At 48.6% G+C, this 16,340-nt stretch overlaps 1 protein-coding gene across 5 annotated transcripts in view; it reads left to right on the top strand.

Moving 5' to 3' along the window:
- PXK (PX domain containing serine/threonine kinase like) overlaps positions 1-16,340 on the top strand; it is a 95,315-nt gene that overhangs the window by 52,060 nt on the left and 26,915 nt on the right. For all 5 annotated transcript variants that reach the window (XM_069084245.1, XM_069084244.1, XM_069084248.1 and 2 more), the window contains 5 exons: positions 6,853-6,930; positions 8,748-8,821; positions 9,678-9,752; positions 12,597-12,701; positions 14,027-14,128. In XM_069084245.1, coding sequence (XP_068940346.1) covers positions 6,853-6,930; positions 8,748-8,821; positions 9,678-9,752; positions 12,597-12,701; positions 14,027-14,128 — 434 coding nt within the window. The remainder of the gene's footprint in view (positions 1-6,852; positions 6,931-8,747; positions 8,822-9,677; positions 9,753-12,596; positions 12,702-14,026; positions 14,129-16,340) is intronic.

The following is a 16,340-nucleotide window of genomic DNA, read 5'->3' as shown; positions in this document are numbered from 1 at the left end:
TAGGTATTACTAAAGAGTCTATTTAAAAGGGACTGAGAAGCTCTTTAGTCCCCCCATTCTGACCATTGCCTACCTCCTCCCTGAAATGGGTCCCTGCCAGACACCAGCCTAAGCGGGGGCAGTCTTTTTTCATATCTTCCCTGGAGCAGAGGCCCTGGTTAAACATTTGAGGTTGAAAGGGCTTCTTTGATGGGTACAAAGGGACAATGCAGAGTAACAACATGAAAGCACCAGATGTCAACATAAGTTATTAAAATTTCATAAATTTTGTGCCCTTGGAGTGATCACCATGATAAAATGCCAGGAAGTGTTGCAGATGAATTGATAAATAATGCTTAGCTGTGGTCTGTTCATTTAAAAAACAGAGACCAAAGATCAAGGCCGGGAGGGCCGAGATCATCTCCTGTGGTTTTGTTAATAAACCAGTTCCATCACTTCGGCTTACCCAAGTTCCCCTGTGTCTCTCTGCCCCCTTCTTGTTTGCTGCCACCACCTTTGCTCAGGTATTTAGTGTTTCTGCCCTTGGCTGTCTCCAAGTCACTCATCTATCCTTCTTCTAATCTAATCAATCCTTCGCCCGCTTGCCAACATCACGCCACTCTCCTTCTCAGAATCCTTTGGTGGTTCCCAGCTCTTAGCCTGGCACTCTACAAGAGGGCCTCCACAGGTAGGCCTTGTAGCCCAGCTTGGCCCCGGTCCCTTCATGGACTCTGTGTTACATATCCTCTGTCTCCATTGGGCTCAGGGCCCTGTCTCACGGTTTCTGATCCCTCTGCCTTGCATGTGACTGAACTAGAAAACAAGATTTACTTATTGATGTGCTTATTTTACCACTGTGGTGAAAATTGATTGTAAGGATCCAAGTCTTTAATGAGGAATGGAATCCTTAGGCATTTTTTATGACAGAGGAGAGAGGCTTTGTTGGGGAAGTTGAGGTCCAGGTGTCATGTAGCCCATCACTGTGTCCTTGGTGATCCAGTAAGGAAGCCACATTACATTCCTGCACCTGCTCATGGTTGAGAATCTGCCCATGAGGTAGAAGAGTCATAGAAGGGTCAGGAAATGAGGGGGAGGGCACATGCAAAGCCAGTATGGAAATCATGCTGGCCATGAGTTAGGAAATCTGCAGTTGTATTGGTTTTTTCTTCATAAGCAGTTGGGTGGCTCAGTGGAGGGAGCTCCGCATGTGGGACCTGAATTCAAATGTGGCCTCAGGCATGTGTGGCCCCGGGCAGGTAACTTAGCCTCTGTCTCCCTCAGTTTCCTCAGCTGTAAAGTGGGATAATAAGAGCCCCTCCCTCCCAAGGTTGTTGTGAGGATGGGATGCAATGGTGTTTGTACAGAGCTTAGCTCCCTGCCTGGTGAATAGTAACTGCTTAATAAGCATTTGTTCCCTTCCCCCATTAACCTACAGCCTGTGGAAGGCAGCTCTATCCTGGTGGTCTCCTAAGGGCCCATTGGGATCCCTTCTGACTGATACAGGAGACCTTCATCTCCATTATCTGCAAGATCTAACGTGAGGAAGTCAGTTCTCTGGACACCTGGTGATCAGGAGCGCTGAGACCCCCGGGGGGGTGACCGGCCCTGGAAGGGGTGGTGGGCAGCCCCGCAGGAGGCCAAGAGCCCTTCTCAGGTTTAAAATTGGGACTGGGGAAGTTGAGCAACCTTGACAGTTCTTTTCGGCATTACGCACACACACGCACACACACTCACACACACATCCCATTATTGCCTCAGGTCCTCTCCACAGCAGAGAGTCATAGAAAGGAGCCAGGAGCTGAGGGCCCTGTGAGAAGGCTATGGAGGCCATTGGAAGCCTCTGCTGAGCTCTTGTAAGTGGCTGGAGCTGCCATTTGAAGAACAAGAGTCTTTGGGAAATCCACCTGCCATGGAGCAGGGTGCTCTCCTCCATTTGAGAGACGCTCACTGAGGCTGTGGGAGGAAACGTAGGACCTTGGGGTTTACTCTCTGCCTGTAACTTCCTCTTGCAGGTGGAGAAAAGGGGAACCCGGCTTTTAACTCTTGTGCTAACGGGCCTGTTACACCACCTGCCGGCCCCTCTAGACGGTTGTGCCTTGTGTTTCATCACCTTGTAAGCCTGCCCATCTCAGCACCCAGCCCAGTTTATGGTATTCTAATCTCCCTGAATAATGAAGATCATGCTCTCCCTTGTCCTGCCCCCATCCTTGAGAAGTTCAGTCCTCCCTTGCCACCTTTGGGAAGGGTCTCCGTAATTCCTTTGCCCTCTTGGGTTTGCCCCGTCCTTTCCAGGATGCTGGGTGTTGGTAGCACTGCTGTGCCGTGTTTCAGGGTTTGAGGCCTTACCCCTGTGGCTCTGAAGGCAGCCTGGCAGAAAAGGTTAAGGACCCCTGATAGCCCTTTAAAGTTTACTGAGTGCTGTGTGGACTAATCATCATAGCTAACAATTACATAGTACTGTGTGTCACGCACTGTATGTACCAAGCACTGTGCTAAGTGCTGCTTTACTAAACCTTTAGCAAAACTAAGCAAGATAAAAAATAAATCCGTGCCAGCGCCACAGAGAAGCTAGGAGGGTATGTTCTTTCTTTTTTGGGGGGTTAGTAGGGCAATTGGGGCTAAGTGACTTGCCCAAGGTCACACAGCTAGTTTTTTTGTGTGTTAAATGTCTGAAGCTGGATTTGAACTCAGGTCCTCCTGACTCTAGGGCTGGTGCTCTGAGAGTCACTGTGGCCACCTAGCCGCCCCAAAGGGATGGGATGTTACACCTTGCCTTTGGGGGTCTATTCATTTTCTATTGTTTTGTGGTTCTCTTAATTCGCATTGCTGGGGTCCCTGTGGGCATTGCTCTCCTGGTTCTGCTTGACTTCACTTTGCATCAGCTCATCCTAAGCATCATTTCCTAGAGCACAGCAATATTCTGATAATTCACACACTAATTTGTTTAACCATTCTGCGCTCAATGGACATTTACCTTGTTTTCAATTCTTTGCTCCTACAAAAAGTGTTGCTCTAAATATTTTTAGTCATTATGGGGCCGATTTCTTTTATGTCTTAACTGCCTTGGGTTATATGTGCTAGGATATTTTTAGAATCTACACCAAGCCCTCAGGACTTCCAGTTCTGGAGGCTGAGGGTTGGGGAGGGCCAGAGCAGCGTGCACATCAACTCCTGTAGTAAGGAATTTGGGAAAGGCTAAAGGCCCCAGTCTGATGTGCAGGTGTGACAACATTCCAGTTTCTGGCGATGCTGTAGATTAGATTAAAGGTCTGCCATAAGCTGGCCAGTTCCCGGAAACTTCTTTCTGCTTTTAAATCACCCTGGTGTGCTTAAACATTAGCTTTCAAAGACTTTCACTTTCTGGGGGAGCTGACATCTTTGGAGATGGAATGCAGGAGCTCAGTAGGAAGACAAAGGGTGGAATTTAATGCTTTGCTCTGGATTTCCTGACTCGGTCAGGAAGGCAGCCAAGCAGCAGCATTTGTTGAATGAACCCAGGCTAGGGAATAGTCTGTTTACTGTTGTATCTGGGAGTTAGCAAAGAAAGAGTCGATGTGGTCCCTTCCCTAAAGAGAGGCAGAGCGATCAGTGACATTATTCAGATGTGGTGACCATTGACTGGGAAGGCTTTTCCTCTGTATCACTGGAGGAGCCACAAGGGCTGATCCTCCCAGACATGACACCAAGATACAGTCCTTTGACAAAGCTGTCCCAGGCCAGAGCTGGAGAGAGTGAGTTTTCTGACCTTCACAAATTCCAGGAAAGTCTTCTGCCTTTTTTCCTTCACTCCTGGGACATACTTGTCCCTCACCAAAGATACCTTGGCTTTGGGGAGGGCAGAGGAGGGAAGAACGTGGATATTGCTGGGTTTTTCTTGAGGTATTTTTTTTTTTTAATTCTGTGACTGGCCATCCAGAAAATGCTGCGAATGTTTCTCCTGTTTTCTGTCCTCATTGCCTTTGAATTGGGAGGTGGGGGGGGGGGGGGAAAGGGAAAAATGATAACCTTGTATCCCACAGAGAACAGGACTTAACCCAGCAGGGGGAAATGGCAGAGCCTGGCAAATATTTGTGGGTTTATATCTCTCCGTTGGGCTCCCTTTCAAGAAACCAAGCTCTCCTGGAGTGAAAAAATACTGCAATTTCTTTGCATACTCACAGAGAATACTCATGCAGCATAGAAAGGGAGTTTTCTCGAATTTCTTAGGCCCTTCAAGTCAAGAAATCATTTTCCATGCCCCTCCCCTCCTTCTTAAGAATGAGCCCAGAGGTTCTGTTTGTAGGCTAGGAAGCAAGTAAGCTTCTCAGTCAATAAACGTGTGTACTCTGTGGGTCTGTGCACAGTCACACTGGTCCCTTGGCAGAGAGATCTTTGAATAAGCCTGCCCTGAATTGGGATGAATCATTCACACTTAAGTAATTTATTTTAAAATAGCAGATGCTTTAAATTTAATATGAGCATGGAAATACCCAAAACATTTTGCACCAATATTAATTAGAGTAGGTGTGAGGGTTTTTGCTGTTTGTAGTGAAAGTTTGTGGAGTTCCTGACAGGTTAGATGACATTCCAAGTGGTTCATTACAATTCATGTACTTAGAATAAATATTCATGGAATTTTAAGTAATCAACCGGACCTTTCTCTGCATACATTTCCTTCTGTGAATCTTGTCTTTCCTGTGGAGACAATTAACAATTCCTTATTGGAGTGCTTTATCTTTCCCCAGCTCTCAGCTCTTAATGGCTTCTCCAGATTGGTGTCAGAATAATGTGTCTGGCCAGCTGTGATTATTCTCCTTCTCCTGGGGGCAGGGCACCCCCTGGGGAGGGTCACTAAGTTAACTGGAGCCCAGTTCTGTAGCTCTTCTAATAATACCTTGCCATTTCCCCTGGAGTTTCTCTAATCAAGAAAGGGAAAATTCCATAGTGAATTTGGAAGGTTGAGAACTTTCCCTCCTCTATCTGGAGCTGAAAATGATTCCCTAATCAATGATCTATAGTCCATTCCTTCATTTTGCAGATAAGGAAAGGGAGCCCCAGGCCAGTGAGGGACTTGCCAAGACCATTCAGCTAGTGGTCATCAGAGGCAGAATCTGAACCCAGGTCACCATCGGCTCTGGAGCCAACCTTTCCACTGTGCTGTCCTACCCTGGAATGGTTTCATTCCTTCAAGGATGGTGAGGGGGAATAGAGGATTAAACATGTTTTATTCCCCCAGGAAAGAAAGATGCAGTGGCTTTAATAACTTTATATACTTACATACTTTAATAACAGGCCTCTTCTCATTGTCCTCGGAAAGGGGAGAACATCCCAGAAGCCAGCCGGGGGACTTGGTTTGAATGACCAGGCATTTGTAGGCCTTCCCTCCCCCCCATTTTTTCAGTCCAGTCAGTTTTTCTCGGCCGTGAGCTTTTCCTTGGCTGTGTACTTTTACAGTGAACCCCTTCTGTGTCACTAAGCCAGATGGCCACCTCGCTCATACTAGCAATGTTAAATCCATGTTCAGGAGAGACGGGCATTGGCCAGTAGGGAGCTGATGACTCCAGGCCTTTGAGCTGGGCTTCTTCTGTGAGTGTAGCCAGAGAGGTTATTAAAGATGGCAATGGAGCCTGTAGGAGAGGAAGTGATGACCTCAGGGGGTCACTGCCATCTGTAAGGGGAATGGGAATTTGGAGATCTTCCCTGCCCCTTAATAGACCTGGGGGGAGTTTGAAGACCTCCCCGCTTTGAAAGTAAACTCTGCCCCCCCCCCAAAAGGCTGAATGTAATCACATGGAGCCTGTGTTGAGAGGAGTTTGCTGAAGGGAAGCAGAGCCCACAAGAAACTGGTAGTCTGAGCTAGTTAGATGATGGGGGAGAGAGGACGCTCAGGCAAGGAGACAGAGAGGTTTGTGAGTAAATATTGATCTTGTGTGGGTTTGTGGGGAGCTGAAGGATGCTGTGGCTCTCAGTGTTATTATGGCTTCTGAATATCTTTGGTACTATGGTGGAATGGGCTCACTGGTTTTGGGATTCAGTTTTCTGGTGTCTAAATAAATGCTTCTGTTCTATCCTCTATCTGGAGAATCTTGTATATTTTGCAATCGAACATCATGCAATACTTACAATCACGGTCTTTATCGTGATCGTGGGCACTGTAAATATTGCATTGGCGCTACACCATCTCACCTCATTCCCCAGCTGACTGCCCCTTGCCCACAGGATCAAACACAAACCCTGGCATTCAAGGCCTCATGTCATCTTCCTCTCAACCACCTTTCTGGCTGTCCATCACAGTCCTTTGTGAATGCCTCAATCCACTTATCCCTGAACTCCACACTCCAGCACCAACCTCTGTGTATTCCCTTAAGCCTTCCCTTCAGTGCATGCCTGGAAATGTGCTGTGTCCTCATCTCCTCTTTCAGGACTCAGTTCAGACACCACCTCCTCTGTGAAGCCTTCCCTGATTCCCCTTCCCCCCATGTGAATCCTCTCTCTCTGTAATGTGCCTGTTTCCCATGTCAGACTTACAGCCCAGGTCAGCTGCTTTGTGTTTCATTATTGAAAGAGCTTAAACTGTATAGTAGCAATAAAAATTTTATCGATCACTTTTTAAATGGAAAGGGCCTCCAGCATAAGCTGAGTTGCTTTGGCCTGAAACCCTTTGTCAGATGAGAAGCAGCAGGGTGCGGTCAGAAGAGGGACTTGTGTTTCCTCCTTTTCTGTGAAGAGTCAATGATAGGGACACTCGGACTCTCCCGCTGCTGACGGGGCCTTTGTATGGAAAGAGCCACACTAGGTGGTGAAGACTGAGCCTTAAAAGGGAGTGGATTCATGAAAACACGTGTTAGCGTCATGTTATCTGTTCCACTAACGGCTTACAAAATATCTTTACAGAAATTGCCTTGCAGCAGGTTTCGATGTTCTTCCGGTCCGAACCAAAGTGGGAGGTGGTGGAACCATTGAAGGATATAGGTAAGAAGCTCCCAGGAGAAGACCTGTCAGGGGCTGCAGGCCCAGTGGATGGTTTTCAGGCTTTCCTTTGGGAACCTCAGGTCCTGAACTCAGCGTCGGGGTCCTGGGCTTGGTGTTGGGAGCCCCTGACCTTGGCATCAGCAGCCCCCGGGCCTGGCATTGGGAACCCCCAGGCTCTGTATCAAGCCTTGGCATTGGGAGCCCCTGGCCTCAGTGTTGGGGTGCTGGTCTTGGCATCAGAGGCCCCCAGGCCTGGCATTGGGAGCCCCCGGCCTTGGCATCAGAGGCCCCCGGGCCTGGCGTTAGGAGTCCCCAGGCTCTGCATCAAGCCTTGGTATCGGGAGCCCCCAGCCTTGGCATCAGGGGACCCTCTGGGCTCGGCATTGGGAGCCCCCAGCCTCGGCACTGGAAGCTCTGGGTTCAGCGCAGCATTTGTGACTCTTTACTTCTGTGAAAGGTCTCAGAGGGTCCTTGGGACTCACAACCTGGGCTGACAAAGGGAATTCCTTCTGCCAACAAAATGGCAGCTCTGGCCTCTGAAGGGCATTTTTACATGAGCCCTATTATAGTGATTTCTGTTTTTAAAGACTTGCCTTCCATGCCTGTGGGGGCTTCTGTGCCTTTTGGCAGCTGGGGCACCATGAACAGGTAGAGTCTGCCTCAGGATCAGGAAGCCCTGGGTTCGAGCCCTGCCTCTGACATATAGAGGCTGTGTGACCCTGAACAAGTCATTTAAGTTCTCAGGACCCCAGGAGGAAGGGAATGAGCATTTCTTAAGCACCTACTATATACTGGGCACTGTGCTGAGGTCATTCATAATTATCTCATTTGATCCTCACAACAACCCCAGGAGAGGTAGGTGCTGTCATTATCCCCATTTTACAGTTGTGGAAACTGAGGCAGACCGAGGTTAAGTGACTTGCCCAGGGTCACACAGCCAGTAGGTGCCTGGGGCCAGATTTGAACTCAGGGCTTTCAGACTCCAGGTGTAGTCTCAAACTAGCCATCAATTGGCCCAGGCAACCCTAGGAGCTGCAGAGTAGGTCTCATCTGAACTGGGTAGAGGGAGCTTCTGAGACCAGTGAAATCACAGATTTGGTCCAGGGTGGGGGGCAGGGGTGCCACTGGTCTTGGGCAGTCCCTGGGTAGTCTCATTCAGCCAGAATGGTTCTTCATGTTTGGAAAATATCCATCCGTTGTTGCCGTCCCATGGAGCCAGCATACATGTGTTCCAGATTGTAGACCTGGGCAGGGTTTCTGCAGGAGGCATGTAGGTGCAAACAGAACTCCACCATGTGGGAGTTCCTGGAGCCCAGCTTCTTGACCTTGATGTGTGTCCAGGACCCTTCGGGCAGCTTGGTCAAGCCTGTTCTCAGAACAGTGGAGTTAGGGACACAAGATAAAATCCATAGGATTACAAAGGAAACTAGTTACAATAAAATTAAAAATTTATCCAAATTGTTTTAAAAATAAATTCACAAACTGCAAATTCTAAGCCTGTGCTCTAGACCAAACCTAGAATGGGGTTTCCAGTCAAGGGGACTCTTCCAGAAGGCCACCCGGCAAAGTTCTTTGTTCTTTGAGTGCCCTTAACTGAGCCTCAGGAATGCTAACAAGATAGAGCCTTTGCTTTATTGGGTGTCCTGGTATTTCTAGCTAAGATTGAGGACCTTCTTTAAAACATAATAGTTAATGAGGAAATAAAATCAGCATTAATTCATGCCCCCCCAATACTGAAATATTATCATTTTGATTATGTCTATGCTTTTTTCTCTTTTAAAAATGCCTTGTTGATGGTCGCTCTGCTCTTGTACCAGGTTGGAGGATACGGAAGAGGTATTTCTTAATGAAGATTAAGAACCAGTCCAAAGAGCGCCTCGTGCTAAGCTGGGTATGCAGGGGTTTGATCGATCACAGCTCTTTCGGGGTCTTTGAGAATGACGGGTTTTTCGAGGCTCCACAAAGATGTATGTTGTCCTTGAAAACAATGCCGCCTATCTCTTTGGGCCTTCTGGGCCTCTAGAAGTCAGTTTATTTATTAATTATTCCAAGTCATCCTGATTTTATTTGCAAAGCAAAATGTGTTTTCTAGAAGAAAATCTGCCTCTGACCCCTGTTGTTCCTGAGGTCTAAGAACCCAAGCATTAAGACCATAGATTATGATCCAGCTGGAAGGGACCTTGGCAGTCCTCTCACCCAACTTCCTCTGTTTACCAGAGAGGAAATGGAGCCCCCACCAGTGGAAGTGACCTACCCAGGGTCACACAGATGCATAAAGTGTTTGAGCCAGGTTTGGAAGCTGGGGCCCTGAGCGCTTCCCACTGGACCACACTTCCTTTCACACTTATTAGCTGTGTGATGCAGGGTGGGTCACCTGCCATATAGCACCTGCCTCCCAGGTTGTTGTGAGGTTCAAATGAAATAATCCAGGTTGTCCCCAAAGTCTTGGTGCCTTAAAGTGCGACTTAGCTGTTGAGTGGTTGGTGGCTGGAGGAGCAGCAGTTCCTTGGTGATCTGAAAGAGGAAAGTGGTTCCCCTCAGTGGCTTTTTCACAGTTGCCACTTTGAGGTTTGTTTCTTTAAGAAAATGCCTTAATTCTTAAGAATCACACTACCACTGGTGTTCATCCTCTGGGCTCCGTGAATGTATTTGGAGATGTGTCATACAAGTTGGGTCCAGGGGGGGCCCTTCTTCGGCTCCTTGCCCCAGGACAGGCTCTGATGTTTCCTTGTTCTCTGCCCCTCCAGGCTGACCTTGGCCCTGACAAGTACCTGTCCGATAAGGACTTTCAGTGGATCATCAGACTCCTTCCTTCCTGTTTGGTGAGTAGTTCCCCTCTGGCTTCCCAAGCTGCTGATATCAGATTCCTGGCCTGGCGAGTGGGAATGTCAGCTCCCTGCCCTTTTCTTTTAGCTGAGCTTGGCTTCAAAACTCCAAGTCATTAGAAGAGATCTTAGAAGCCTTTCAGTTAAAAATCTTGGGAAGATCAAATGATCCAGGCCTTCGTGCCCAAACCTGAGCAGATAAATCGATGCCGGGCAGATGGAACCTGCCAGCCTCATCTCTCCCTGGTGCCAAGCTGAGGAGATGGGGAGAAAGACCCGCTTCTGGGGGCAAAGACCATAAGAGAGGGTCTTTGGGTGGGAAATGTTTTGCCATGAGAGGGATGGTCATGGCATGCTGAGAGGAAACCAGCGGGTTGTTTTTGGAGGCAGCTGTCAGTAACTCAGACACTTGGAAGCATGTCACCAATTGCCTTCCAGAGATGGCTTTAAACCACCCCCCTGCCCAAACCCCAGAAGTGTGTGAACTCATCCAGGCCCTGAGCTAGCTGGTCCTCTTGATCTGTGGCTACAGTGCTTTATTTTAAAATGAGGCAAGGAATGCAGTGACCTTTAGAGTTACTGTCAGCTTTTCCATCTCGTGGCCGGGCTGCTATTTGAATGCGTAGAAGTGGTTTCAATGAGGTAGGAAAACCAAATTTTAATGGTGTTGGTGGGTGAGTAAGCAGTGTGGAGTGGTGTGTGCCCTTGGATCGGTTCCTTGCCCAAGGCTGTTCTCGGCAGCCAGATTCCTTGAGTGGGTGTGGCTCTAACCCCCAAGCCATTGCCACCTCCCCATTACTACAAGGGCTAAGGGGTTTCCTCTGCCCATTTTGCCTCCTGTCCATGTCACCGCAGTTCTTGGAGCACCAGGAATTCCCTTGTGTGTCTAAGTTAAATTACAGACTCTTCTGTGGCAGTCTCTGCCCAGCCCACCTTCACAGATACCCTCCCCCTTCCTTCCATGCACTCACTTATTCCATTCCCTGTCCATTCCGTGCCATCTCCTGCCTCCCCACTATGGGGGGGTCTGTCTCCCATGGCCAGAATGCTCTGCCTCCTCCTCTTGGCCTCACTTGGAGGGTGTCACCCCTGGAAGGAGAGGCCCTTCCCCATTGTCCTGCAAACAGTGCTGCCTCCCAAACACGCACACACACGTGCACTGTTTACTCCTCTCTGGACACATAGCTTTCCCCCACTGGGAAGGGAGCTGATTGAGGGCAGGCATTATTCTGCTCTTGACTCCATATCCCTGACTGGAAGCTCTCTGTACTTGGTGCTCTCATGCTGTCACCCTCCCACCTTGGTGCTTGTTGGGCTGGGTTGGATTGACCCCCAAAGAACCTTCACGCATCCTGTGACATAAGGGAAGATAAAGCCAGGAGTTGTCTAATAACATCATTTACAAACTTGTTATACTTTTACAATACATCCTAGCAATTTTGACACTGGCTAGCAAAAACTGCTTGAACCTGTCGTGACCAAAGGGCCACAGTTCACCAGTTTGGGGCAGAAATCAAAATAAAGAAGCTTTATTTTTATTACAAGCCATGAAAGTTTGAGATTGATTGATTGACAGCTTTCCTCCGTCAACCAGGTAACCTAAGGAAAAGCCCACTGTCTCCTACCAGCTTAGGGCTAGAGGGAGCAGACATATAGTGTAGAAAGGTAATAGTGGAGGGCAGCTGGCCTCGAAGGCCTCCCTAAGCTGTCCCTGTCCTTGGGGGAGCAGACCAAGGCAGCTTAGTGTGGTCCTGTGTGGCAGGGGTCCTGGGGAAGGGCAAACATGAATGGGGGTGAGGGGGCTGGGGAGAGTAAAGGAGACCATTTCAAAGATGGAGTGAGTTGTTTGTACCAAGAGAGGAGGCGAGGGAAGATGCAGGGTCCCTCTGTCTGTGCTTTGCTTCCTTGTACAGATCTGAGGGTAATATCCTGAGAGTTGCCTTCTTCCCCTCTCTGCCATCACTCCCCAAAGCTGATCTGATCCTGTAGTTCGGAATTCTCATTGTGTCCTTAGAGAAGGCTGATGTTGTATCATCTGCCTGGAGCCATTCTTTCCTTCTAACCCAATTGGGGTTCCAGGTCCCCCAAGTACTCTGTGTCGCTCCTTCTTTGGGGATCTGCTTGCTTAGTGCTCTCCTCCCCTAGCTCCAAGGGAAAGGGCGTGAAGCCTTCGGGAGGGCCTGCCTGCTGAGGGGCCTGCTCCGTGGGGTGCCTGCATTGGCCTGAGCAGAGGCCCCCGGGACTGACCCAGTGGGAGCAGGGAGGGAGCAGGCCCTGCTCTGCTTCCTCTCATCTGGAAGGGGACCCCTGAGGAGCACAGAGGGAGGGCTTGGCTCCCTCCGGCCACTCTGTGTTCTCCTGGATTGCTCATGGGAAAGCAGGTTCCCTGGCACAGCCTCGCCCCTGTTATCTGTTATCCTTCCCAGGGTGACTGGCTCTCTCTGATTGGCTCTCCCAAGGATGCCGTTGCCCTCAGACAGTTGGGTTCTGCCATGTGTTTAATGGAGATGTCCCCCAACCCGGCATAGAGCTTGTGGCATTGGTCTGGTTCCTTTGTTCTTCACAGCAAGCTGAAGGGGAGAACAGAGAAGGAAGTCAACAGTTAGGCTCAGGGTGGTATGATGGGGGGTATCATGGAAGCCCCTAGAGCTCAGGGCGTGTGCCCCCTGGCACCTAGCACACAGGATGTTCTTGGTGAGTGCTTCGTGGTGGTTTAGTTCTAAAGAGTGGAGGGGGTTCTTGAGAAGCAGCCTTGCCTGAGATGGCAGAGGGCAGCACTGACTGCTGAGCCGGCCTCGCCACCGCCAGCACGCAGCTAACCCGTGCTCTTTGTATTGGCAGCACCCATACGTCTACCGAGTCTCCTTTGCCACAGCCAGCGAGTCCTCGGCCTTGGTCATTAGGGCATTCAATGAAAAAGGAACGCTGAAGGACCTCATCTACAAGGTACTTGGACAGGCCCAGGTGGGAGTCCTGGATTCAAATTCTGCCTGTGGTTGTGTTACTGGGGGGTAACCTCTCTGAGGCTCAGTCTTCTCATCTGCAAAATGGGGATAATCCTACCTGCTCTGCAAGGGTCTTGATAATGTAGGGAGAGCACTTTAAAGCAGTCTCTGAAGGTGAATCGTTCCTGCTGTTCTTAAAGTTCAAATTCATGACCAGTGAACAGTTGTCCAGCATCTCAGTCAGGCAGATGTCTGACCTTCGCCTTAGAGGCAGGGCCTTTGGGCTGGCAGGTGGGTGGTGCAGAGTCCAGAACTTTTTTGATTTCACCTTAGAAAAACTACCATTATTTCAAGTACTTCCTTCCCCCTTTGGCCCCTGCTTTCCTCTACGGCCCCCCACCCCCAGCCTACACAGGAGAATCGTCAGGACATTTCCTGACATGCAGAGTGTCACCTGTGATGTGAGATGTGAGGGTTCTAGGTAGCAAGGCACCAGCCCAAGCCTGTAGCCAGGGGTGTAGGGGGGCTGAGGCCCGGAGGCCCAGACGATGTGGCCTCCTCCAGGGAACTTCAGAACAAAAGGAAAGTTGGCCTCTTTCTGAAAGCCAGATGACCAATCACTGCCTTTCCTTGGCTCTCCAGCCTCGTCTCAGCACTGGATTCCTGATGCGACTGTTACGACAAATGCAGCATTTAGGATAGACCCCGGTTAAGTGGTGGAATACAACGCACCCCATTTAAACAAAATAAAACCTAAAGAATGAACCACCCACCTTCTGATGCTGAATAGCGCAGGCCAGTGTGTGTGGGACTGGGTCTGGTCTATCATGTCTTATATTCCCAGAAGTCTGTCTGGCACCCACCTTCTGATGCTGAATAGCGCAGGCCAGTGTGTGTGGGACTGGGTCTGGTTTTTATCATGTCTTATATTCCCAGAGTCCAAATATGGCCTTGTTGTCTCCCATTTGCCATTCGTAGCGTTGGCCTATTAAATGCCACGAACGGGCTGTGATTTATTCAGCCATCCTCCAGCCGCTGGACATACTGTGGTTTCCAGCCTGGACAAACGCTACAAATAAATGCGTGTTCTCAGATCAGGGAGCACGGCTTCCTTTTCATGACGCCGTGAGGATGACGCTGCCACCACTGCCCCCTGGCTCAGGGTCTCTTGGCACTTTGGGCGCTCTGCACTGCCCTATGCTCGCTGGAGCTGCCGTTTCTGTCTTGCCTGTTTCCTGGCAGGCCTCTCACATTGACCCTGACCTTCTTCTCTTTGCCAGTCCGTTGGGTGTAAAGTGGTATCTTTTGTTTGGTCTTTTTTCAAAGGCAAAACCAAAAGACCCATTCCTGAAGAAATACTGCAACCCTAAGAAGATTCAGGGGCTCGAACTCCAGCAAATAAAAACATTTGGACGACAGATATTAGAGGTGAGGAGTGCTTAATGTTGGCTTTGGATATAATGGAATCGACATGTTCTTTCCCTCCTCTGCTCCCTTCACTCTGCTGAGGGGTCACCCCATTCTAGCCAGAAGCGTGCAGGCAGGGTCCAAAAGGCTTAGTATAAGCTATAATGAAAAGAACCCTGGGAAGGGAGTCAAAGGGTCCAGGGTCCAAACTCAATCTCTTCTGCTTCATAACCATTAGACTTTGGGCAGGTCATTGAATATCTATGGGCCTGAATTTCCTTATGTGAAATGAGGGGGTTGAACTAAAATGACCCCTAAGGTTCATCTCTTCCAAGTTTAAATCTTAAAATCATCACTGGTCATAAATCTATACACAGGGGCAGCTAGGTGGCGCAGTGAGTAGAGCACCAGTCCTGGAGTCAGGAGGACCTGAGTTCAAGTGCAGCCTCAGACACTTGACCCTTTTACTAGCTGTGTGACCTTGGACAAGTCACTTTATCCCAATTGCCTTGCCTTCCCCCCTCCATAATCGTATACATAAAGTTTTGTGAATAGTGATGATGATTTTATGTATGTGATATAGATGATAATTTATACACACATACACACAGATTTCTACATACATGCACATGTATGTATCCTCTGCAAACATATATGTAAGGTACAGAATCCACCCCCCTCCATGCAACCCTGTACTCCCCCATAACCGGGGGCTGTTCTTTTGATACCAAAGGAAGAGGTAGTGGTTTGATCAGTCATGAATACTTATAAACAGGGTCAGTCTTCAGTCTGGGGCAGCAGCCAGATGGTTCTGTGGATCCCTGCTAAAGAGCCCCAGAATGCCCGTGATCATTATAGAAAACAGACAAGGGCAGGGGGAACTAGAGAGTGCCTCCCTGCTGATCGGTGGGTATTTCTGGTTTTCTGCTTCGTAATGAGCCTGGGAGTTAAACCTGGGAGTTACATCCCAACATAAGTTTGTGTATGGATCATGTGCCGGTCACATATAGGTCACAGTGTTCTTGTCATGGCTGTCATAGGTCATAGTATCTTCAGTTATGACTCAGTGTCTAAGTTAGGATTGTAAACAGGTAACAGTGTTTGGGCTTTTCACCTTTCACAGAGTTAAGTTTTTATGGCTTTTCACTTATTACTGTATTTTAGGACTTTTCCCCAATGTGAACCCTACAGTATATAATGTGTGTCAATCTATATACAGGGTGTTTCAAAAGCCTTCATGCAGTTTGCTTGGTTTTTGGAGGCAGTCGGGGTTAAGTGACTTGCCCAGGGCCACACAGCTGCTATAAGTATCTGAGGCTAAATTTGAACTCAGGTCCTCCTGACTCCAGGGCTGGAGCTCCAACCACTGTGCCACCTAGCTGCCCCCCACCCCCGTGCAGTTTTAAGCTTTTAATAGCAGAAAATTCTGCGCTAAAATTTTTTGAGACACCCTGTGTATGGATAGATATGCGTGTGTGTTATAAATGTTTGAGACAAAGGCAGCAGCTAACTTAATTTTTTATTAACTTGCTTGATAGTTTCATTGTTTACATGAGGGTGATTTGTAGATGTTGGATTATACAGCACCTAACTTTCCAGAAACTCATTTCACAGGTATCAGTCAGTTTATGTTCATGATGTCTGACTTTTCCCTTATGAACTTTTTAATCCCTGAGCCAAGATTCTTCATTTCCCATAATCATAAGGCTCTTGGACATTAGTGTAAAAAAGTTGCAAAAAATATGAAGTTGCTTCCTTCTGCCAACCTAGGGCTCCCGGTTCATCTTAGGGGCCTCCAGGACCTGGCCAAGCTCAAACACCCCCACGCTTGCTCTCTTGTGAGTTTTCCAGAGAGACAGAAGATGAGAAGACTGTTGGAGTTTTCATGAATATGGATACCACTATGGGCTGTTTTGATTTTGGAATGTGGATCTTCATATGTACAAGCTGGCCCAAAGACCATCCTCCCCTTCTAGATTTTAGATTCTCCCTCCCGTTTTAGATTCTTTTGGAGAATATTGAGAGGCACAAAAGAAACCCCAAAGAGCCAGAGGGGGAGGTCTGTCCTTGACTCTGCTCGTCCCATAAAGACCTTTCTTCATTCCTATTATTTATCCACTCGAGAACTTAGCCCCTCACTTCATGGAAGATCCATCGTCATTTTCTTCAAGGGAATTGACAAAGATGGTGCTGGTGTCATCTTCCCAGGTGCCTGTTTGATTTTGGCTTCTAA

The sequence above is a fragment of the Petaurus breviceps genome, unplaced genomic scaffold, assembly GCF_028583685.1.
Source record: "Petaurus breviceps papuanus isolate PSGF00001 unplaced genomic scaffold, PetGlider_PUasm1.0 174, whole genome shotgun sequence".
Taxonomy (NCBI): domain Eukaryota; kingdom Metazoa; phylum Chordata; class Mammalia; order Diprotodontia; family Petauridae; genus Petaurus; species Petaurus breviceps.
The sequence above is the reverse complement of the archived record's forward strand: the minus strand, read 5'-3'. Positions and strand labels throughout refer to the sequence as shown.